The 23854-nt window shown below is 52.8% G+C and overlaps 6 protein-coding genes and 1 non-coding gene across 7 annotated transcripts; 3 read left to right on the top strand and 4 right to left on the bottom strand.

The window, feature by feature from the left end:
* Positions 1 to 3708: 3708 nt before the first annotated feature.
* QC761_708060 (uncharacterized protein) lies at positions 3709 to 7293 on the bottom strand. Its single transcript, XM_062882355.1, has 4 exons — positions 5904 to 7293; positions 5452 to 5848; positions 4985 to 5397; positions 3709 to 4895 (listed from the first exon to the last, which is right to left on the bottom strand). The coding sequence occupies exons 1-4, from the start codon at positions 6378 to 6380 to the stop codon at positions 4146 to 4148; spliced, it is 2037 nt and encodes a 678-aa protein (XP_062728390.1). The 5' UTR covers positions 6381 to 7293; the 3' UTR covers positions 3709 to 4145.
* A 63-nt stretch (positions 7294 to 7356) lies between these two features.
* bet5 (Trafficking protein particle complex subunit BET5) lies at positions 7357 to 7941 on the top strand (the record flags this gene model as incomplete). Its single annotated transcript, XM_062882354.1, has 2 exons — positions 7357 to 7393; positions 7454 to 7941. 2 exons carry the CDS (start codon positions 7357 to 7359, stop codon positions 7939 to 7941), a joined length of 525 nt encoding a protein of 174 aa, XP_062728389.1.
* A 956-nt stretch (positions 7942 to 8897) lies between these two features.
* On the bottom strand, positions 8898 to 13473 carry QC761_708040 (uncharacterized protein; the record flags this gene model as incomplete). The annotated part of the gene is made up of 3 exons (XM_062882353.1): positions 8898 to 11740; positions 11796 to 12262; positions 12320 to 13473. 3 exons carry the CDS (start codon positions 13471 to 13473, stop codon positions 9360 to 9362), a joined length of 4002 nt encoding a protein of 1333 aa, XP_062728388.1. The 3' UTR covers positions 8898 to 9359.
* Positions 13474 to 14589: 1116 nt separating this feature from the next.
* On the bottom strand, positions 14590 to 16422 carry QC761_0107950 (uncharacterized protein; the record flags this gene model as incomplete). The annotated part of the gene is made up of 2 exons (XM_062873192.1): positions 15318 to 16422; positions 14590 to 14807 (listed from the first exon to the last, which is right to left on the bottom strand). Exons 1-2 carry the CDS (start codon positions 15337 to 15339, stop codon positions 14590 to 14592), a joined length of 240 nt encoding a protein of 79 aa, XP_062728387.1. The 5' UTR covers positions 15340 to 16422.
* Positions 15131 to 20532, top strand: STE11 (ATP binding). Its single transcript, XM_062882352.1, has 3 exons — positions 15131 to 17746; positions 17806 to 17912; positions 17976 to 20532. The coding sequence occupies exons 1-3, from the start codon at positions 17324 to 17326 to the stop codon at positions 20161 to 20163; spliced, it is 2718 nt and encodes a 905-aa protein (XP_062728386.1). The 5' UTR covers positions 15131 to 17323; the 3' UTR covers positions 20164 to 20532.
* Positions 20533 to 21876: 1344 nt separating this feature from the next.
* On the top strand, positions 21877 to 23598 carry QC761_708025 (uncharacterized protein; the record flags this gene model as incomplete). The annotated part of the gene is given in 3 exon segments (XM_062882351.1): positions 21877 to 22511; positions 22519 to 23239; positions 23340 to 23598. Coding segments are annotated over 3 exon segments (1443 nt in total). The 3' UTR covers positions 23427 to 23598.
* A 115-nt stretch (positions 23599 to 23713) lies between these two features.
* Positions 23714 to 23841, bottom strand: QC761_0107920. The gene has a single exon. It is a non-coding gene; the product is annotated as a tRNA-Leu (tRNA).
* Positions 23842 to 23854: the final 13 nt, after the last annotated feature.

The following is a 23854-nucleotide window of genomic DNA, read 5'->3' as shown; positions in this document are numbered from 1 at the left end:
CGAGACGCAGGCCTGAGGACAGGCAACGACCGGCCGTTGGTGAGAAGGAGATGGAAGGGCCAAACCAACACGGCCTGCTTGCTGATCGAAGCTCGCAGCCTTATAGTTCCGAGACGTCAGCAAGCTGCAATCTTCTTTCTGCACGGCAAGCTGCAACCCCTCTCTCGTCACCGCGTACGGGCGGTGAATTTGATCAGTCCAATGAAAGGGGAAAAGGGAACAGGTCCGCTTTAGGACAGCCTTCTCCCAGCAGCCAAACATGTACTCTTGTACCGTATGGCAACAAATTACCAGGGGGACGTGAATAAGGGACGGACGGAACACCCTCGTGGGATGGGGTAGAGTGGTACGTACCACAACCTATCGTGCATGTATGGAGGTACTTGTGCGCAGTACCTGTGAGAAACAAGGAAGTGACTCTAAGGTGGCGGGAAACCAAAAAAAAAAAAAAAAAAACCAACCACAACTTCTTCTCGTGAATTCCACGTTATGTAATAAGCCCTACGATATCCGAATGGAGGCTCAAACTTCTGTCCCTTCTTTGTCTGAAAGCAGCCACGGGAGCCAAACATCTGGGTCATTTCTTCGGCTGTGAGCCTGCCCGGCCGTGCCCCAGCTTGCTCCAGACCTTCTTCTCCGCCATCCTTTTTCGGCACAAAAGATAGCCAATATTTTAAAACCCCCAAAGAAACTTCCCTGTGTGCAGCCGCTTGTGATGTCCTCCCTTTTTGATATATGCTGTGCTCCCCAGCCTCGGCCGTGCTGTCAAAAGGCAAATTCTAGACCCCCATGGTTAGATTTGCCTGTCCTGCCATTGGCTATTTCGTTTGGATCTCGCTGAATTCAAGGTTTGTTCTTGCTCTCTCAGTGAAATTCTAAAAAAACAACCTCCACTGGATCCATCCCTATTCATGCAAGGCACCTGCAACTGTTGCCATTTCGTAACTGCTTTGGGCCGGCGAGATGATGGGCGAGGGCGGCCACGATGAAAACCACGGAATGTGGGATGTCTCTCCACTTCAAACACACAACGACAAGCTTCTGTTGCGTTCTTTTTATACAACTCTGCATCTCATGACCGATCAATTATCAACAGGCCCATCGGTCAAAGTTGCAAAAAGCCAACCCAATAACCCGCACTTACACGCCCTAGTCGCAGTCTTGGCAGAGCAACGTTCTCCTGTATCCACCCGATGATCCCCAAGAGGGACATCCGCACAGATTCGCCGGCCTTGGCAACGCATCTTTGTTTCCACCAGCCCATCAAAAACCCCATGCGCCCCCCCCCCCCGGTGCCGGCCTCGTTGGCGCCGTGGGCGGCCTCCCGGCTCTTTGTTCTGGGGCAGATGCGGGGGCACACACGGCCGGACGGGGAGGAGGTGCCCGCCGAAGCGAGAGCAACTCTTGTCCCGGAACTTCCACCCCAAATTGGCTGGAAATTGGTCACATCTTCCAGTTACCTCTCACTCCCATCTCCCATCCCACCCTCGGGATCCTTTCCAGCATCAAAACGTGGCCGGCGACCAGGCCCTGACGCAGGTGTGCCGTTGACTGACCACTGCTTCAGCCCATGGCCACATACGATAGTCCACCACGTTGTGCGGACAGGGCCCTGCGACCTCTACGCAGCATTGATCAACCATTTCTCCCTATTCGAGCATGAAACCTGTTGTCTATGAGGCATTTTCCCCCTTCCCTTCCCTCCTCTTTCATGTCTGCTTTTTCGTCGCATTCTCTCATCATCATGCTTCAGCAATTGTCAGCAACCCGGCCTCAGCGACCAATTGGCCAATTGGCCCAGTCACGAGAATCGCCATCTTCCTCCTCACCCTCTTCTCCCCCCCCCTTTCCAATACCACCCATCACTTGAACATCGTTTTGTGTTGTGTGGTGGCACAACCCCCTCCACTCGGAGCTCTTCCGCTCTGTCCATCATCAAAGGGAGCATCAGCATCCGATGGGCGGTTGCGGTGAAGGGACCTGATATCGGTCTTTTCTTGGCCTGCATTGGAGGAGCCGAAGGTCCTCCTGCTCTTTGCCCTTTTCTCCCATCCCGTGCAAACATGGGAATGTTTCGAGCCTCTTGTAGATTAGATCACCTTGTGTTTTTTTTTCCCTCTCCCCCCTCTTTTACCCGGTGTTTTGGGACACAACAATTCTTTTGAGAACCCCATGACCCGGTTCTTGGCATGAAGCTTGTGGGGGACGATGGTGTCGAACAACCCACCGGCCCGTCGGATGACCATGAGGAGTTTCACAGCAGCAGCAGCGTTTGGGTCGAGGAGAAGGTGAGAGCGGCTATTCAACTAGTTTACTTTGGGTCTGGCTTTCTGGTCAAGTCACCAACCAGCTAATGCGTTGCGTGATGGGAGGTTCTGCTCTCCCTTTGGGGACTTTGAGGAAGGAGGGGTTGGTTGGAGGGTTGAACTAACAGACGCAGCTAAAAAGTGGCAGGCGTTATCACCACGGGGTATTCTGCGGTGTGCGCTTTCAACGGGGCCATGTCTTTGACATGTGAACTTACTCGAATCGAAACGTTTGGGTTCTGGCGTGGTTACTGTTGGGTCCTATTGGAGCCAATACTCATCACACATTTGATGGCAAGTGTTTCCAAGGAACGGGGAGAGAGTGGTTTTCTCACCGCGACATCCAGATGGACGTACGTATTTACTTGCTACATACACGTGGTTGAGATAACTCGCTGAAAAGACACACACACACACACGCACACATCCGGGGGGCCGGCCTGCCATTCATTTCCCCTTTTCCGCGCACACACCGCAAGAAAGGACTGTATGTACGTACGTGCTTGCATGCGACCGGGCCTGGCCTGTTGCAACCACTGCACAGCACACAAGGACCGGCGAGAGGTATATGTACAGCATCCGTACATATGTATATTCTCCTTGGCATTTTCACCGCGGAAATCTGCTTTGACTTCCGGTGTTTTTTTCCGTGGAAGTGAACTTTCCACCGCGCATTCATAAAGGGTTGAGTGGCAGGGGGGTGCTTTCAAGTGTGGGTATTCCGATCGAGACAAGCTTTTGCCAAGGCCCGTGGCGGCAAGAAACAAGAAACGCCCAGGAAGTTGGGGGAACCTTGTTGAGCTTGGCCCTTTTGCGGTGGAAAGTGCTGTTGTGTTATTCGGGACTTTTTGTTTGGATACATGCGAAATGTTGTGCTTTTCTGGATTTGGGTCCTGTTCTTCCGTGAACGGAGACGGGGATCGTCAGAGCGGAGCGGTATAGGGCACGGGATAAGACCACTTGTAAGTGTCATATGAGATGGGTGAGGCTGGCAGTTTGGTTTGGAGTGTTGACGTGATGGGGCTGTGGTTGATGGTTGTGCTTACCTCACTCACTCACTCACTCGGTCAGTCAGAGGCAGGCTTCATTAAAGGTATGGCACTCGGGACTTTGCATGTGAGCGCGGCTTTTTATGGTTAGAGTCGAGGCTGTGGGAGTGGCTGGGCTGTGCTGATTGGGAACCCCAACTGGTGAAGTGCTCGTATGGTATTTGTGACAACGATAAAACGGCCAACTGAAGGTCTCTCTGTCGGAAATTCCGGTGTGGCAGGCTTACTACGTGGGAGCTCCGGTTGAGTCTGGTTGCGTCATTACTCCCTCTCCCAGGGTGTGCAAACCACGAAGCAGCCGAGGCATACATTCTTATAGTATCTCTAAGAAGAAGTTCAAAAGACTGAAGAAGTAAAAATGAAGAAAAAACAAGGTATTCCAAAGCCAAACTTGTCAAACTATCGAGGTATCAAAACCACCACCGGCAGCCGCCTTTAATGTGTGCATCATTCGCTTTCCCGCCAATGACAGAAAGAGATATAGCAACCGTCAGAGGTCCAACATGACACATAACAAAGACAATCCTGCCCCAAAAAAGTCAAACAATGAATAAGAAACACACTCGCTTGGTCATACTAACCCCGTTCACCCCTCCGCACCCCTTTGTTGTGGTATTAATGCTACTACTTCGCTGCTTGTCCTTATCTTAAACCCTCGCTTGAAACTTCAATATCCCCTTCTTTTTCCACTTCTCTTCCATGTGAATTATCCTGAGCCGCTGTTTTCGCTGTTGTAAAATACCCAATGGCAAAACTTTCCCACCTACCCCTCTCAAACTTTGACTGTACATCACTCCGTCTTGCCTTGGTCCCCTTCTCCCGCTGGCTTCTCCTCCTCTCCACCAGCCCCCTTCTTGCTTTCCTTCTCCTTCTCCTTCTCCCTAGCGACAGCAACCCTGACCAACTCCGCAAACCCACTAATACCCTCATCCTTCCTCTTCTGCTGCTGAGCAGTCTTATTAAACAACCCCCAAAGCCCCTCATTTTTCTCTTCGGGGTCATTAAACCTCGTATGATAAATCGTCGTCCCTCCGTCCCCATCCCTACTCTTCATCCCCTTAATCCTCTCCACCTCCTTATCAAAAGCCCTATCATAAATGTTGAAATCCGCCGCCGTCGGGCTGTCCGCCACGATCCCCAGGTCCCCTCCCAGTCCCGCATCATCATGACTGCTGCTAAACGTATCCAATCCGCCAGTGCCGATACCCAGCAGCAAAGGTTGGGGTGGTGTTGAGGGTGGAATGAGGTGTGGAGGTGGAGACTGAAGAAACTGCTGCCTCTCACGTACAATAGAAGCGGCAAAATCAGCCGTGTCAGATGGGCGAGGGGAGTGATGGTATGGTGACCCTGGCGGCTTGGGATTTGTAGAGAGCAACGACTTGAATTTGCGAATCGCCTTCATCACACAGATAAGATGCGACATTCGCCGGGTGAAAGCGTGGTTTACTTCCAACGGGTTAGGGGGGTCGACGGGGTCGGTGCAATTTTCATCTGTGGGGAGGAGGGGGTCGGAGTTGTTTTTGGTGACCCAGGGGTGGTTCTATTTTGTTAGCTTTGAGGGGAAATGTTTTTTTTTAAAAAAAAACAAGAAAGAAAAAGAAAAAAAAAGAAAAAAGGGGGCAGACATACCCGAAGTCCCTCCATTGTGATTCTTTTCTCTGGGTCCTTCTCCATTAACCTCCCCATCAGGTCGACAAATAAAGGGTTCTCGCCCTCGGGAATGAAGGGAGCTTCTGCCCGGATAGCTTCGTACATATCCAATACTCCAAACTTTTCAAACGGGATCTTGCCGTAGCGGAGACAGTACAGTGATACGCCCATAGACCAGATATCAGCTGCCTTGCCGGACACATCACCATGTTTGGCAACACAGAGCTCAGGAGGTAAGAAAGCCGGTGACCCGGCGCTCTTGGCTGTCTTCATGTCGGTGGACTGCTCAAACATCTCCGAGACGCCAAAGTCGACAATTTTGAGAACGTCGTCTTCGTTGAGGAGCAAGTTATCGGGTTTGATATCCCTGTGGACTACACCCTGAGAATGCACTTTTCACATGTCAACTTGACCTTCATATTGGGGGACGGTGGCGATAAACTCACGGTATTCAACACCCAGGATCAAATCCCTGAACCAATGCCTACACTGCTCTTCATCAATCGGCGTGGCTGACTCGCCCAAACCAACTTTCATGACAACACCCTTCTTGCACATCTCCAGCACCATGTACAGGGTGTCTTCTTCGGGGTCGTCGAGCACCTCAATGAGCTGGACTAGGTTGGGGTGGTTGAGCTTTTTCATGACGGCGATCTCTTCACGAATAAGAAAGAGGGGGTCCTGCGCTTCCTTTGCTCGCTGATCTGTCAACCGGGCAATGGGGAGATCAGGGGCGCCAAAGGGAGCCCGGGAGGGGAAGCGGCCGAGTGATCTCGGACCGTGGCGGAGGATGTTGGATTGTATCCGTTTGCGGAGACGGGCTTTGGAGAAGGCTTTCACGGCCTGCGGAGGAGGTATTAGAACATAGGTGAGAAAACAGGGGTTGAGGGGTAACTACATATTCTTTCCCAAACTGATCAGTAGCAAGGTGGACGGCCCCATACGACCCGCGCCCAATCTCCTCCTTAATGACATACTGGTTGACGCGAAAGTGAGAGCGGCCGTCAGAATCGTCACTTGTGTACTCTGAATGAGCGTTGAGCGTCTCTTTGATCTCACGATGAACCGAAGGTGTCCGTTTGTGGTGTCTCAGAGGGCTCTGAAAGTGCTGCACGTGAGGGGGCGCAGAGCGAGGATGTAACAGCTCTGGCTTATCAGAGCTGCTGTCGAGGTGGTGATCGCCAGCGAATTCCACGGATATGTCTGGTGAGGCTAAGCCCCGGGGCACTGCGGCCGGGTCGTGTTGTGCGTCTGGGGTGCCGGCCATTGGCCCCAAGCTGAATTCTCTCACGTCGCCGCTGTCCATTCGAGGTCGCAGTGGCAGCGTGTAAGTTGCTGCTCGCTGGGGAGGCGGGAAGGTCTCTTGGTCGGCCATTTTTAGGGATGTCTCTCTTCTAATATGGCTGCTGCAGATCGATAATGACAAGGGGGAAAATCAAGAAAAAATGGGAGTGGCCGGGAAGAAGGGCACCGCTTTGGCCGGCCGAGAGTTTGAGAGAAAAGGTGTTTTGTCCTTGGGGTGATGCTCTGACGATAGTCCAGTCCAGCCACCAACCAACCAAGCAAAGTGCCGCTTTTGCTGAATGGAGGTTAGGTCTCTTCTCTTCGTTCATCCACCTATGCAAGGCCGTCTTTGCACAACAAGAATTCTTGGGCGACAACGGAGGGTAACACTGAACTTTGGCAACAAAGGGTGTCGCCCAACTCAAACAACAACTTGACGAGACGGGGCTCTGGCTCGGCCTCATAGGGCAGAGCTGAAGGGGGAGGGGCCCCTAAATTGACAAGTGCCCCTCTCTCACCCCCACCACCCCGCTCTTTCCTGCAACCGACATCCCGTCCAGGAGCCTCATGCGTCATTGGGTCCGTCCTGTGCATCTCGGGAACAGGCCAATCCTTTTGTTTGTGTTTTTAAGCGTCATTTTGGCTCCTCGAGCTTTCTGTATCTTATTGACATGATGATCAAACCGATGGAGAATTGACTTCGAAGTAACCAAAAGAGAAGGACGACCAGCTTACCAAAACGGGAGCCGCTGGACTGGTTCGTTGGATGGATCGTGCCCTGGTCTGTGTGCCACCGCCAAGACGCCTGCAAATAACCCCGGTCCCGGTGTGGACCCCCGTCGTGGTAAGGAGGTCAACCGCAGGCGGGTCACCGAAGCCCGACACTTCGGGACATCAACGGAAACTACCGAGCATCAACTTGTCCATACCAGCCAAATCGATCTACAAACCCAGTAATCACCCTCACCACCCAACCCTCCCATCACCGCCGTCGTGCGCCCCCATCTCTCTTCTCTCCCCCATCCCCCCTCAACCCGGCGCGCGGCCCGGCTGGCCCAAACCCGAAAATGGTCGTCTACTCCTTCTACATCTTCGACCGGCACAGTGCGTTCCCCCCCCCCCTCCCTCCCTGCCCCTTATATATTGCTAACAACCTCTTCCCAGCGGAATGCATCTACTCCAAATCCTGGCTCCCCCCCCCCGCCGCCTCCTCCACCGACATCCTCCCCCCTACCCACTCCCACCCCCAACAACCACCACAACAACCACCACAACAACCACCACAACAACCCACCTCCAGCATCCTCACCCAAAAACAATACTCCGACAACGCCAAACTAATCTTTGGCACCGTCTTCTCCCTTCGAAACATGGTCCGCAAACTCGGCGGCTCCGACGACGCCTTCATCAGTTACCGAACCGCGCAGTACAAGCTCCACTACTACGAGACAGCCTCCAATCTGCGGTTCGTCATGCTGACTGACGTGGCGACACTGAGCATGCGGAATGTGCTGCATCAGATATATATCAACCTGTGGGTGGAGTATGTGGTGAAGAACCCGCTCAGTCCGGTGGAACACAAGGGGGGTGAGGGGGTGAGGAATGAGCTTTTTGAGTTGGGGCTGGATCAGTTTGTTAGGGGGTTGATGTGAGGGTTCGGGAAAGGGAGATGGGGGAGGAATATGGGATTTGGGGTTGTGAAAGGCAAAGGAGAAGTGGAATAAAAGCCGTGGTTGAGGGAAGAATGAGAGGACGGTATTGTCAAAGGGGGGAAAGAAAGGATCATCAAAACTACGGGTGTAGCGGAGATGATGATGCTTTGGCTCGTTGGTGTTGGACATCAATTTAGAATTGGGTCAGAGCCAAGGTCGAAATGAAGGCATGATACCAACACCCAAAGGACACATCACAGGCAAAGGTTAATACAAGAAGAGCTACTTGATGGTGGCAGGTAATAATATTAAACAAGGTCAAGCTGCTGGTTGCAGTGAAAGGGTCTAAAGGAAATGAGTGGAAGTCAACACAAAGAAGGGGGGGGAATAAAAAAAAAAAAAAAAAAAAAGAGTTTCAGTGTCCCAACCTCGGCTCGACCCCGTCAGTTGGCTGGCAGTAGGTGGTACCACTTAATCTCCCCCGGAAGGATCGGTCAATAGTAATAATACTCAGGCGTCCCTCGTGAATACCACTGCACCAAACCTCCAGTGATTGTCGAGTGCAAAATTTTAAATTATAAATCCGGGAGCGGGCTGTGTGGTGAAGGGAGCGGTGGTGGGGTGGGAGTGAAGGCTTTGGCTGTTTGCCATGGGGAGGAAAGAACGACTTTCACTGAAGAGGCAGGACTGATTGTGTGTGTAATGGGGAAAGACTCAAAAGAGTTCAGCACTCCTGTCTGGAAGCGAACCTGTGGAAGTTGCCTCCAGCCAGGTACCGCATTCCTCCCTACCAGAATTTGGGAGCAGGATATCACCAGGTTGTATAACCATCCTCACACCGCCGCGCCAAACCTCTGGTGATTATCTGCTGCGAAATTTTAAGTGATAACCCCAGGAGCGAATTGTGAGGCAAGAGCGATCAGGTGGGGAAGGCACAATGCTCAAAGAAGGCATGACTGGCTATTAGAGGAAGGAGCACCTGCTCTGCGAAGAGTACCATAACAACACAAGCTCTCAGTATAACAAAAGACACAAGACGACCGAGATAGACAAACATTACATGTTTGGAAATAAACTCAATATTGACTATCCTCTATAGGGTATCAACCTCTCCATCATCCCCTTATATCTTACAACAACCATTCCCCCCAAGATGAAATCCACTCCCATGCTCTGCTCTGCCATGCCAAATGATGATAAAGAAAAAAAATCCACTGAATGATGCAAAACTTCCTTGTCCCAAACCTCCAACCCTTCCAAAATTCCAAATATATATGCGTGTTGTTATGTTGCCATTTATGCCCCTCTATATACTATGTTATATACCCTTGCTTTTCCTCATATTATATCAAAACAACCTCCGCTTCCCCCTACCAAAACAAATCAAAACAATCGCCTCCCCCCCCCCAAAAAAAAAATTAGTCAGTAAACCCCCCCACCATAAATCCTCCCCTATACTGACTCAACATCTCCCTCAACTTCTCCTCCTCGTCCATACTCTGATTTGACGGGGTAGACCTATGACCCCTAGTGCTATTGTTCGTGCTAGTGCTGCTGCTGTGCGTGATGGTTGTCGTGGTGATAGTGGTGTTGGCTTTGGTGGTAGCGGTGGTGATATTGATGTTGTTGGCCACGCTAATGTTGTTATAGTTCTTAATGTGAAGCTCAGCCATTGTAGGCAGCAACTCATCCGGCCCTGGCGTCTCAACCTCCGAGACTGGGTCGAGGGTATCAGTTGGTGACTCGACCCCGGCAAAGGCCGCGAGCATGGCGGGGGGTGGAGGAGGGGGGGGAGGAGGATAGTCGGGTGCAGCGTTCAACATTGTGCTGCCTACTCCGACGTGGCCGATCAAGGAGTAGGAAGGTGTCGGTGGGGGCTCATCCCGGGACTCCTTGTCCAGGGTAGAGGAACGGACAGTCTTCCGACGGATGAGAGGGGGTGGCCTGTGTTTCTCCTTCTTGGGGGCCTCGGCCGCGGGTGTGGATTTCGGGTCAGGGCTGGACTGCAAAAGGATTGTCCCGTCATGAGCAACTGCCTCGCCTACAGGGCCGGCAACCGCAGGTGGAGGGGTGGTGCTGTCGTTCAGGTCGATGGTGCCCATGTCGAACTCGAGATCAAGAAGGGTAGGCCACTCGCTTGCACCAGCAGGACCAGCATTGAAACCACCGCCCGCCTGTCCGGCGTCGATAGGGGTGGAGGCTGGGGACTCGAAATCAAAGACCTGGCCGGATGATGCCTCGAGAAGCTCGCGGTTGCGCTCGATGTGTTCGTCCAGCTGCCTGAACTGCTTCTCCAAGATGGTCCACAAAGCAGTTTCCTGTACGTCGGGCTGAAGCGCAGGCTGCTTGTCCTTGTCGTCCTTCTTATCCTTGTGCTTTTTATCTTTGCCCAAGTGGAGACCAGTTTTGGCCTGAGGTGGGCGTGGCCCTGGACGAAGGCCCTTGAGGACATTCTTCCAAATGTCGGCGCGCTCCTTGGGGGTGAAGGGGAAGTCGATGATCGTCCTGTTAATCTTCATGCTGTCGACCAAGAACCCAAAACTGTTCAGATTGAGGTTGTTGTCTTGGCAGTCGAGAACCATCAGTGTATTGTTCCTCTTCAAGGACTGGCCCAGCGTGCCTGCGTCGTCGTGGAGGTTCTGGTTCCGAATCCGCAGGTGGGTCATCGCCTTGTTATGCTCAAGACCGCTCAAGCTGCGGCCGAATCCCTTGGTCAGTTGGCCATCGTCAAGCCTGCCGGAAAAGCCCGAGAGATCAAGACACCGGATGGAAGTGTTGCGTGCAAACAAGTCATGCAGCGCGCTGACCATCTCGGAACTGCAAACGCCAGTAGGAGAAGGAGCAGGTGCTGTACCGGCCAGGTTCAGGACGGTGAGGTACTTGGTCTCGGTCAAGGCGTGGATCAGAGCGAGGTAGTTATCCTCGTCCTGGAACTCAACCATTTCCATATCCAGTCCAGCAGGTCCCTTGTTCTCCCGAATGACAGCAGCCAACTCTCCAATGCCGTTCTCGATCGGATTGTTGCTCAGGCCGATATGCAGGCCATGATCCTTCCCAACGGCTTCAAACAATGCCGCAGCTTTGAATCCCGTGATACCGCATTGCTTGAGGACAAGCCGGCGGAAGGCTGAAAACTGCCTGTGATCTAGTTTCCAGCTTCTCGCCATCAGGAAGCGCTGTAGGTCCATCAAGGTCTCATCGTTGATCAGCCACCCCGTGATATCGATCGACTCAAGCCACTGGAGGCTTTCGAGCAGCTCAAAGGGCAATAGCGGGCCCACATCCGAACTGTCTCCCAAAATGCTGCCACAGAGGTTGAGCTCTCTAATTTCAGGAAGTTGCTGCAGGAGGTCAGGCAAAATATACGCGGGCAATCGACCATAGTTGCCCGCAACCGTCAATGACTCGAGAGGAAGAGGGCGCTCCATCAGAGGGTCAATGACGATCCTCCTCACACCCATATCGTCCAAGCCACAAGCCGAGATGTCCAGGGCTCTGATGGCACCCGTTTCCATGGTCTCGGCGAGGTTGCTGATGTCATGTTCAGAAAGGTGATTGTGGGCCAAGATCAAACGGTTGCACTTTGAGATGCCGGTCTTGAGGAGATGGAGGATAGGCGTAAGGAACTGGAGGGTCGGGTAGTGGCTGTCGGCTGTCTTTCCCCTGTTCAGCTCATAGCTGCAGTTGGTGAAATCGATTTGCCGAATCGTCTCAGAGCAATAAGCCAGAGCATGGAACTCCTGGTGCAACACCGGGCAGGTCTTCAGCAGCTGCACTTCATCATTGGTGAGTTTGATGCCTGTAGTGTTGTTAGCTGACTGCCTGAACAGAGAAAACACACTTTGAGAACTTACAAGTCCGGCTCAGGTAGGCAACGTTGATGCTCCCGCCCAGATTGTCATCCACGCCGTGCAGCATCGACAAGTCCACATCCTTGAAAGACAGCGAGTTGAAATAGTCATTATACCTGAGCGCCCTGAGAACAGCCAAAAGTTGAAGGCCTGTGTACAGTCCCGCATGCTTTGGCGGGAGCAGTCGAAACTCGGGTGCATGCCGAGTCTTCCAGTTGATCTCCCACTCGACAGGCGCACAACGATACCCGGCAATGTGAGCGTCAAGTGTGCGCTTGATGGCGCCGTAGTCTTCCCGAGAGACCAAGTACTGAGGGTTCCGAAGCCCAGAAACCGAGAAGATTTCCAGGTTCTGCCAAAGTTGGGGCCAGTTGGGCTTGATAAAGCGGTCAGCGGTACCAAGGATGCGAATGATCTGTCGATAGTAGCGGCTGGCAAGTTCGAGTGTCACTGACATCTTGAAGGGATCACTAGGGGTACTTGTCAGCCACAGCCAGGCAGAGAATCTGGTTGCCCATCAATCTTACCGGAACGAGATATTAAATCTCTCCTCGTGGAAGGACCAATCCCCAACCACCGAGTTCAGTGTGACCAGGCCGAACGTCCTGTGCTTGCAGCTTGAGCCAGCCTTCCCTCTCTGAACTTCGGCGAGGTAGCAGAGATATGTGCCAATGACCAGATAGTACGCCGAGCCCTCCTGAGACTTCTTGGACGCATCCTCCATCTTTGGCATGTACTCCTTTCTCGTATGTCCTCGTGGGATCACCGGGAAGATCTCCAACTCCTTGTTTGCGAATACTGGCTCCTCCATCATCTGGATCTTTTGCATGAGTGGCTTGATATCATCACACTTGTTCGAAGACCCAGACTCGTCCTGCTCTTTTGTCCCGATTACTCGCGTGATGCTCTCGAGCATCTTCTGTTGCTCCCGCGGTAAGCTGAAAAAGAACTCGGACCGGTAAAACGACTGGCCGCCAAAACCCTTCCACCATACTTCGATTCCAAACGACGGTTTGATGCTTTCCGAGTAGAAGGCTGCCACAACAGTCGATATAGGGATGGCGAGAGCAGGCTCCGGGGGGGAGCCATGGTGCGCTTTCTCGCCTTCAATGGCCAATGATGGAAATAATGCCACTGCGTCGGCACGGCTTTTCATCTTGAGAAGATAGTCCGTTGTGACCACCAGGTAGGGAGTCTTGGTCTTCAACAGACTTGTATCCGGTTCCAGCGCACATCCCCCCTCTACTCTTTGAGTTTTCCAGTCGAAGGAACATGATGACGAACTTGGGGTGAGACTCGGGGGATCTGTTGTGGTGAATGACAACCGGCTGTGAAGACTTTGGATGTGATCCTCGGAAATGCCTGAGCTACGTCGACTGAAGCCATCGACTGGAGATGCCGAATATGGTCGTGATTTGGATAATTTCCTAACATGGCCCCTAAACGCCGAGTCTGGTGTAGAATCTCGGTCTCTGTTGCTGTTGCTCATGGAGCGCCATGGCCGTCCTTTGATCGAGTTGAGAGAAAAACTTCTTCGATGTTCGCCATGAGAACTCGTCGGGGAACTCGGGGTCGTGGGGCTGTAGGCTGCTTCAGATCCATCAGGCTCCGTCATGGTGAGAGAAACGCCCGATCTCGTCCTTTTCTGGGTTTGTAAATGTTTGGATGGTGGTCTCGACATGTTGAACTCTGAATCCAAAGTCGATGGTGGAAGTTGGGTTTCCTACACAGCAGTGCCTGCGTGCGGGTTTTTCCAATGAAAACCTTGACAAGGGCCTACAATTAGAATTGTAGGTTTAGTCACTTGTTGTTTTTGGTCTGGGGGCAATCTTTGAACGTTGAAACAGGAGCAGGCCGGCGAAAGATATGCGAACAGGCGAGAACAAGCTAGACGGGGGGCTGCGAGAAGCGAGACAGAATGCTGGACCCTTGATTTTGGTATTGGGAGGGTATTCGGTGCGAGACGTGTTTCGGGTATCGAATTGGGTCGAAAAGAAGAGCCAGGATCGATGGCCAGGCCAGTTCACAGAAAAGAGAAGCGGAGGTTGGCAGGATGGGTATCGGAGGTAGCGAGGTGAGATACGGTTGAGCCTCTCAACATGTTTGGCGGAGCCCCCGTCCCGGAACGCGGAGCAGTTGAAGCCTCCACCTAACGGCCGTGAAATTTCGGCAGGTCCTGAGGGCCGTAAGCAGCAAACCCAAGGTGATTTCCAACTCTTAGGGCCGAGAGCCGAATGTGATCCCAAGACAAGCTCCGGCGACGTCACAGCCGGCGTAGATCAGATGATTTGATACAGGGACGTGGACGTACGTGGACCCCTGGGTGACAATGAGGGAACGGCCTGTTGAAAAAGATACAGCAAAGGTGGATGAGGTTGGTCCGAGAGCACATGAGAGAGCTATCAAAAGAAGTTCGATTCAGGCCGGGTAGGACTTCATAGGTAGGACGGCAGACAAGACAAGACAGACAGACGGACACAGACAGAAAGACATGGGAGAAAAAGTGAGATGCAAGAAAGCAAAGGCAAAGTGCCATTTTCCAGCGAAGCACGGTCCAATGGTCCAATGGGCTCGAAGCCTCCATCTGGGCATTCAGGAGCTTGTTCCCACCCCTCTGTCCATTTCCATCGATCCCAGCGCAGGAAATCAGGGCGGAGACGTGGTGAATTGCCAGGCATTTGCTGTCTCGATGTAGGATGATGTTATCATACCGGTTTTGGGAACAGTCTGGCCAATGGCAGGCGACCGGGACATGGTCTCCCGACAGGGGGCTCCTGCCAATCGGTGCTGTCAGAGCTCAGCTGTTGTGTTCTGCTCCCAGCGGGCAGTCGAGGGACCGGATGAACCCCCCGGCGATCAGTGCTGGCCGTCGAAATGGGGTGGACATTGCGCCTACGAATCGAGATGAGGTGCAGATTGGATATCCGCTTCCAACAAACAAAACAGCAGTCTGGACTCCCATCACTGTCGGGTGGCCGGGCACCTGTGCTGGCCCGGTCATTGCATAAAGAGGTGCTGGTTGGGTTGTTAGTCTTGCACTGGCGCCAGCTTGGCTATAAAAACTCGACAACGTGGACGACGAAGCAAAGCAGCAGTAGTATAGATAGGTTATTCCGAGGACATGTCGAATCAGACGTGCCTATAGCCGAAAAGGAGGTGGGGGAGGGGGCGGGAACAGAACACGATAAGAAGCATATGCCGGCATACATATCTTCATCACCTCATCAGTCGTTATGTTCAGCTGGTGAGTGGTGTTGGTGGTGGTGGTGGGGCGGGGGGGAGGATATGCCGGGAATTTTCCTTGTGAATTCGGGGCTGACGGGTGAAAGCGGGGCCACTGTTCAGACCGTGGCGTGAGCTTTTCGCTTGTGGCTTGCGCCGGTGCCAAGATGGAAGGAAAGGTCTGGATTCCAGAACCTCCAACGACGGATGACAAAGCCAAATCTTTCCCCTGACAACAACACTCTGCGATCAGCGTGCTCCCCCGTTTCAGTTTAAATGCAGTCAACTCCCCAGCAATCTTACCAATGGGCCAAAACCATGCCATGCCCTGGTGATCTTTTTTTTGTGCTGTGCCTGTGCTTCCGCAACACCGTCTCGGCCATCACCTACTCCAGGATTCCCCAGAAGGCATATGTTTGTAGCCGCCTGGCCTCTTGGTCTGACCATCACCCCTCCGTTAGGGCGGATTGTGGCCCAGCCCAGCCGGCTCCTATCATTCGGTTCCCACGTGGGGGCAAAAAAAGGGGGCAGCAATGGTAATCAACAGAACAGAGCGAATGATGGCTTGGAAATCGAACGAGCAACGACAGACCTTGGGTATACCTTGTGCTTCCGACAGCCTGGCGTGGTGATGGGGTGGTGAATAGGGTCTTCCTCGCAAGGCTGCATGATGGTAATCTCGTTGACCTGCTTCAACTTTATCAAGCAAACCCGGTGCCATTGACCGCTCTTCGGACGATGACTTCATTGTCCCCCAGTAGTCGCTGTTAAGGCGAACGGCGACGAGTGCTAGCTGACAGGCGTAGTGCGGGGTTGAGAAGCTAACAGGCACGACTTGCCGACTTGGTGGAGCGTGGTGGTTGATGAAACAGCTCCCGTTTCATCGTCGAATTCCGTCCCGCTGGCAAAGACTTCACCCCGCCATGATTGGCCACGCCTGTGTCCCGCTCACATGTTTCCATCCTACGAGACTGTTGTTTGTCCTACTACGGAATGCATTTCCGGGATGCTATTCTTCTCAACATTGTTGGGTTGGCATCACGGCCCGCCACAAAGTCCCTCACCATCGGCAGGGGTCATGGTGAACTGGTGAACTGGTGAATATGAAGAAAACTATCTATGTCAGGAGGGTGTATTTATTTGGCCTGCTCAAATAGAAAACCAGCAAGCAAAACAGCTCGCTTCCGAATATATCTGGTTTGATATGCAGAGATAGACATTCGGAAGGACATCATCGTAGAATGGAACCACTCTCTCGGCTCCTCGTTATGGCAGCCGAGCTCGGGGTGTCGACGCCGCCGTCATGCGCAGTCAGCTGGTGGTGGGGAGCCAAATGGTGACACAGCATCGTTAGTAGAGCGGCACAGGGAAGAAACAAAAGAGCGGTAGCTAGGTGTTGCCTCTTGTGACGCTTGCTCCGAGTAGCTTCAAAGAGGCCCACGGGGGCTGTAACGAGTGAACAATGAAGATTGCCGTGTTCTTTGATAACAATGTCTTTGGGGGCAGCATGGGCAGGAATGCAGCGATATGTTCCCGAGAAGCGCCTTGCTTGGCTCGAGCTTCGTTTCATGTCAAGGGGGGTCCCCTAAGCGATTGGTGAGCCTCTTGAAAGTGCTTTACGGCCTGTCCAATCCGCCCTCGCAACGCGCTGCACCGCACCCTCCGAGCCAACCCATCAGCCTGAATCGGGACCATTTGCCCATCGCTCGCATCCCCTGCCCCACCTGGAGGCACCACCCCAGCTCTCTGAACAAAAACCACAGGCACCCTCCACCCGCCTGCCAGAGATACCCCTCTGGAATACTCTGGATAGTACTGTACCTATTCGGTACACCTACACCTTACCCGACCTCATCGACGGCGCCGGTCCTGCCTGTTTCTTCGGTTCTTTTTTTTTTTCGGTCGTCTTTCTGCAAAGCCGTACACACGTGCCTATTCTCTAGCTCATCCCGGAGAAAGGAAAAAATAGACTTGGAACTTTTCTCGGATTTGGGCCCAAAAGAGGGACGGTCGTCACACAACGCATTCAACAACTGCTCCGGCACCCGTCGGGATTCCTGCACTGCTCTCTGCTCTCCCTCTCGTTATTCATCACCCTGCAGCCCCTTCTGCAGCACGCCGGACTGGCTCAACTGTGGGTTCTCCATCGGCATCGCACTGCCTCCTGGTGATTCCAGACTCCAGACTCTAGGCCACCTCATCCTGTCAACCATCCCCCGGCACACCCCTGCGCCGCTAGGAAAACCCCAAGACTGAATTCATGCCGTCGTCGGTCTGACCAAAGAGAAAACCAAGGCTCCGCCGTTGCGATGGCAATGTTGGCTTCCAAGTCGACATTTCCGGCTTCGCTGGGCTCGCAGCCGTCGGCCATGATGGTGAACACGCCCCAGACCGCCTCTGCCTACCCCTCCTCGAGACGCGCGCCCGCCGTTCAGATGGCCACCCAAAATTACCAAAGCCCGACCGAGTCGGAGTTTTCTGACGTCGACGGTCCGGACTCGGTCAAGAATTGGGATGAAGATAGGGTTTGCGAGTACCTGCGGAGCGTCAAGTGTGGCGAATACGAAAAGATCTTCCGCAGGAATCACATCAATGGAGACAACTTGTTGGAGATGGATAAGGAGGTGCTGAAGGAGATGGGCATTGACAAGGTGGGCGATCGTGTGCGCTTGTTCCTGAGCATCAAGAAGTTGCGGACCAAGACATACGCCAACCAAAAGAGGCGCAACAGGGTAGGTGACAAACAGTATGTATGGCCAAGGGACGACCGTTGGGCTAACAGGTCGAGTAGGATTCCTTTGCGGGGCTTGATGTCCAATATGCGCCCTCCTCACAATCACCACGGCACCAACCAAATACTGGTGCCAGTGGTCGCGGGATGCCAGCGAGCAATAAGAGGTACTCGCGCCAATTCGATTTCCCAGCTGCTGTTCCCGGTGTTGACAACCAAAACCCCTCAAGGCCTACCTCTCCTCAGTCTTCCGGTGGCTTCAGAAGCGCCCGCCAACAGCAGCAGAGATATCCTCAACCACCTCACACAGCATACAGTCAACCAACTCCTGCGACGGCCATCTTCCCCATGTCTCCGCCCGAGCCACCACACACAGGCCGTCTGATGGCAAGCCACACCAGAACTCAGTCGGATGGCTCATCACTAATGGCCGCTTTGCCCCCTGGACAGGATGTGATCCGGGTTATCTCGACAGGTGGTGTCACCAAGGTTGTTAAGATCGCCGACTGCAACACCTGCGAGGAAGTCATGCGCGTCACATTGCGCAAGTTCGCTTTACGGGAGGATCATGAGAGAAACTACTGCTTCTGGGTCTTGGTCGGTGGTGATGACCCACATAAGTGCCGTCGCCTTGGAGATACTGAACTCTGGAGGGTGATCAAAGACCACACCCGACCAGAACGAAATCGCCTCATCCTACGACGTGTTCCTGCCGGGGAGCCAGGATTCGCCGAATTAGAAAGAGCAGCTGCGATTGCCATGGAGGAGGCGCAACAAAACCACAATCGCTCCATGGAGACTATGGACAAGCGAAGTCAACTAAAGGCACAAAAGGTCTTGGGTGAATCGTGGGAAACTATTCAGCAGCCGCCCCTTTCACCTGTGTCTTATCAGGACCATCAAGACCGAGAAAGAAATGTGTACAACACCGCCAGAGACTTGGAGCGGCCGGCACCCGCTGAGACACCACGAATGCCCCGCAGCCGCAAGGTTCTTCGGCAGTTTGGCGGGCTAAGACCGCCCAGCGAGTTGATCGCGTCGGATCTTACCAGCTATTTCCCTGACCACTCCAGAGAGGCTATCGACAGGACAGCCCGCATGTCCATGCGTAGGTCGCAGCGCCTTAGCAGGGTGAACCACCGCCTCAGTGTTGCCAGCACCCTGAGCTTTGCGTCCAGCATTCAGGACGCACCTCCTATTCCTACCATTGCCGACAGTTGGCTCACTGCTTCCAACCAAGTCGCCAGGGTCCGTCCTGGAAACCAGCTGGGCCGCCTCAACCATGGGTACCGGGACTCGGTCGCCTCCTCCGTTCTCGACACTCTACAGGAAGAGTCATCACCTATCGAACCGAACCGCAAGTCTTATGTGTCTTTTGCGGATAGCAGCTCAGATGCCGGTACTGCTGCCGTCAGCATCACCGACCCAGATGGAAACGTAGTCCGACACAGCTACTTTGACGGCGACAGCACCGTCGGATCTGGCGGTTCTCTCCAAGAAGTCAACCAGGCCCTCACCGACGACGGAGAGGATGCCGATGAAGAGCTTCAGAGCTTCCTCGCTGGCGACTCCTGGGATGACAGCAAGTGGATGAAGGGTGCGCTCATTGGTCAGGGGTCTTTTGGTTGCGTCTACCTCGCCCTCCACGCCGTCACTGGCGAGCTTCTCGCCGTAAAGCAAGTCGAGACCCCATCGCCCGGCGCCAACAGCCAGAGCGACGCCCGAAAGAAGAGCATGATCGAGGCGCTCAAGCGTGAAATCAGTCTCCTCCGCGACCTCCGGCACCCCAACATTGTGCAATACCTCGGCTGTGGATCATCAGCCGAATACCTCAACATTTTCCTCGAATACGTCCCCGGCGGCTCAGTCCAAACCATGCTTAACTCGTACGGCGCCCTCCCCGAGCCCTTGGTCCGCAGCTTCGTCAAGCAAATCCTCAACGGCCTTTCCTACCTCCACAACATGGACATCATCCACCGCGACATCAAGGGCGCCAACATCCTCGTCGACAACAAGGGCACCATCAAAATCTCGGATTTTGGCATCTCGAAGAAGCTGGAAGCAACAAACATTCTCAACGGGGCCAACAATAATAAACACCGGCCTTCGCTGCAGGGGTCAGTGTTCTGGATGGCACCAGAAGTGGTCAAGCAAACGTCTTACACCCGCAAGGCGGATATCTGGTCGCTTGGGTGTCTTGTTGTTGAAATGTTTACGGGGACGCATCCGTTCCCGGATTGCACGCAGCTGCAGGCCATTTTCAAGATTGGGGGGGCGAAGGCCACGCCGACGATCCCGGAGCATGCGAGCGAGGAGGCGAAGCAGTTTTTGGGGCAGACGTTTGAGATTGATCATAACAAGAGGCCGAGTGCGGATGATTTGATGTTGAGTCCGTTTTTAACGCCGCCGGCGTTGTAAGGGGATGTAATATTTGATTCTTGGGAGAGCCGTCCTTGATACTTTTTGGTGCGTTTTTTTCTTCTTCTTTTGGGGGTTTTTTAAGCTTGGTGTCTACGGAAAGAATTTCTTGGTGTTTTTTTTGGGGGGGGGGGGAATTAATCGTGTATAATCACCGCTGAGTATGACTTTTGGGTGGGGATGCTTTTTTTACTTGAGATACAGACGCACACAGACAAATTTGACGAATATCATGACGGATATGGATTGGGTGGGGGGTTGGATGGTGAAGGGTGAATGGTGGATGGATATGCATGATGGTAGATGACAATGGGTGAAAGGAAAGAATTAACAAAGCTACTCAATTTAAAAAGAATAAACATGAGTGCGAGATTTTGCATATAAACATGTGTGTTTTTGATATGGATTTTTCTTCCGTGGTGATGGTGACATGGAGAATCAAAAGAGCATTTACAACAACTGCGGTTTACATTCAACTAACTCTCCCCGGTGAAGATGATGTTTCCTTTCTGGGGTTGGATAGAACAACCCTTCTCAGACTCATAAAATTCTAGTTCCCATCATCATCTCAATCTGAAAAAATCGACTGCCCACGTCTGGGTAGGTAGGTAGGTACCGATGACCACCACCTCTTACCTAGCTACCCCTCCTGTTCTATTGTTGTTCGCGGTCGGCTATATTAAAATTATACAAGGACCACGTGGATAGAAACACCGAGACAGAAATAGTAACTACTACCAAATCCACCGTGCTGGGATCCTTTCTTCCATGCAAGTCGCTTTCGATGTATGTAACTTTGCGTATTACCGCGGATAAATATCCCGAGTTTTTAGCTGATGTGACGCTGACGGTGAGAAGACGGTAGGATAAATTGACTTGCGTTTGCGCTAGAGCGTCCCGCGGAAGGGAGGGGGGGAGTTGGGGATGCAGGATTGGGTGGTGGTGTTGGTGGTGGTGTTGGTGGTCAACGGTGATCTTGATGGGTGGGTGGCCAATTCGGGAGGGACGGCATCTTTGTTTATAGGGGATGATGAGGAGTTGGGTGAGCAAATCTTGATCGAAGAAGGGGGGTTGAGGGTTCTAGAACTGCTTTGATGGTTGATTCAAGAATTAGTGATTGGACTTGTCTTGGTGGTTGGTTATATGTAGGAGCTAGCTCTGGTGTGTGCAAGTGATTAGATAGGATCTATTTCTGCAACCCGCCTCCTTGGAAAAGAACAGAAAACACTTCAACGTCAAATTCCTTATTGTGATGCGATGGATCCATGATATATACCGAATCGCCAATAGGAGAGATACCTAGCCCATCCAGATGACTTTCCTACCCTTTGTCTAAAGCTTACCGTTGTTGGGGTTGGGGTTGGGGTTGGGGTTAGGAGGGGCTGGAAGCTCGAGCAGCTGGTAACCAATAGGGCAGGCACGTTGATGAAAGAAAGGTACTCATAGCCTTACTGACTGAGCCGCGCAGCAAGCTTTAAGCTCGGTGAGTCCTTGATTCACGTGGTTGAGAGCTGCTGCCTCGTGTTCTTGTGACAATGAGAAGGTCAGGGCTGGATAGCAAAGTGCGAGGGCGGACTTGTAGACCACCTAGGTATCTTGTGTGATAAGAAACGAAAGGCTGCTTCCTTTTCTCCAAGGAAGCAAGATTTATATGATCCTATTGCTTATCAAACTGACTGTTCAGATCTGTTGTAACACCACCACACTACAACGATGCTCACAACCCCAACCTCTATCCTCCTCCTCCTCCTCCTCCTCCTCCTCCTAACTCTCACTTCCGCCCTTACCCTCTCCGAACCGTTCAAACCCCCCGACAACCACCACCACCAACACGTCCTCTCCACCACCACCACCACCACCACCAACAACAACAACAACAGCAACAGCAACAACAACAACAACAACCAGAACAACAACCAGAACCCCCCCCCAATCCTAGGCTTCATCTCCCTCGGCGACAGCTACTCAGCCGGCATCGGCACCCGCCCCGACCTCCCCTCCCCCTCCCCCCCCTGCCGTCAAGGCCTCGGAGCCTATCCCCACCTCCTCGCCTCCTCCCTAAAACATACCACCTCCCATCAACACCAATGGCTCTCCTGCACAGGCGCAACAACAAATGACATCCTCTCCTCCCCCCCCCCCCCCCCCCTCCACCTCCCAAATCGACGCCTTCAACCTCACCTCCCCAACCTTTGCAACCCTGTCCATATCCGGCAACGACCTCGACTTCTTCTCCCTCCTCAACGCATGCATCTTCCGCTTCTACGGCCCCTTTTCCCCTTCCTCGTGCGACTCCGCCCTAAAAACGGTCTCCTCCATCCTCCTCAACGATCAAAAACTCCGGTTGCGTATCAGGCTCATCCTGCTGGAGATGTTGAATAAGATCCCCTGGGAGAGGCACCCGTCTTTTTTCATCACCGTCACTGGCTACGCGAGGTTCTTTAACGAGAACACCACTGCGTGTGATGATGTTTCGTTTGGGATCTGGGATGTTTCCCACACGGCCGCGGCGGCGAAATTGACGAGGGACATAAGAGGGAAGATGAACGATTTGGTGCTCAAAGCCAATGATTTGATAAGGGGGGTGATAGAGGAGGTGAATGCCTCTTTTTCTGGTAGCGGGAAGAGAAAAAAAGTCGTTTTTGTCGATCATGACAGCCTGTTTGATGGGCATCGGTTTTGCGAGCCCGGGGTGGCGAAAGAGCCAGATTATGATAGGAGGGAGACGTGGTTTTTTTTGCCGGGGGGTGGGGATGTTGACGGGGAGGGGAGGGTTTATACTTCTTTGCGGAAAGAAAACGAAGAAGGGGTGGGATACTACTACCTCGACCCGGAGCGCTGCTGGGAAGAGGCGGCGGAAAGGGGGGATTGGGGGGAGAAGGCTGTTTGCTTGATGGCCAAGGCGAAGAGGGAAGATCCGGGGTTGAGGTTGAGGGTGCATTATAGGCGTGGGATAGAAAAAGGGGAGGGGGTTTGGAAGGGGTGGACGACAACAACAACAACAACAACAACAACAAAAAAACCGGGGGATTCAATGTGGTTGACGCCGACGTATTACGGCAAGACTTTTCATCCTGTGAGTAACAGTCTCCATACCTCCCTACTTACACTCTCCAAGATATGGATGATTTATTTCTTTCATGTCGAGCGCTGACTTGAGTACTCATGTGAAACAGAGATCAGCCGGCCACGAAGCAATAAGAGACAAAATCTTTCAAGTATGGGAAGAGCATGGATATTTGAAAGACCAAACCGACTTATGATTGCCCATCTCTCGGGACGAAATAAACGAAGATGATGAATAACGACGGATTTGGATAATGACCTGGCATATAGTTTTCTTTTGGTACACCGGCTGCGACTCTGTGGTTGCATTGATAGTTAATACCACCCCTGAACACTACACATGATACCTGCAAATTTGCACACCACCACCTCCAAGACTTCTACACCAAAACTATTAAAAATCAACACCTTTGAAAATCTTATCGGCAACTCCCAAAAATAAAGTAAAATAAACCCATGGCAAATAATGCAAAAGACAATTCATTGACCAGAGTGAGATTCGAACTCACGCCCCTTACGAGACCACGGAACTTCTCACATCCTAGCGAATGTGGAGTTGATATCAAGATTTTCACCTTAACGTGGCGCCTTAGACCGCTCGGCCATCTGGCCCTTTTGCTTCGTT

This window comes from Podospora bellae-mahoneyi, chromosome 7 (genome assembly GCF_035222275.1).
Source record: "Podospora bellae-mahoneyi strain CBS 112042 chromosome 7, whole genome shotgun sequence".
NCBI classification, from domain to species: Eukaryota; Fungi; Ascomycota; class Sordariomycetes; order Sordariales; family Podosporaceae; genus Podospora; species Podospora bellae-mahoneyi.
The sequence above is the reverse complement of the archived record's forward strand: the minus strand, read 5'-3'. Positions and strand labels throughout refer to the sequence as shown.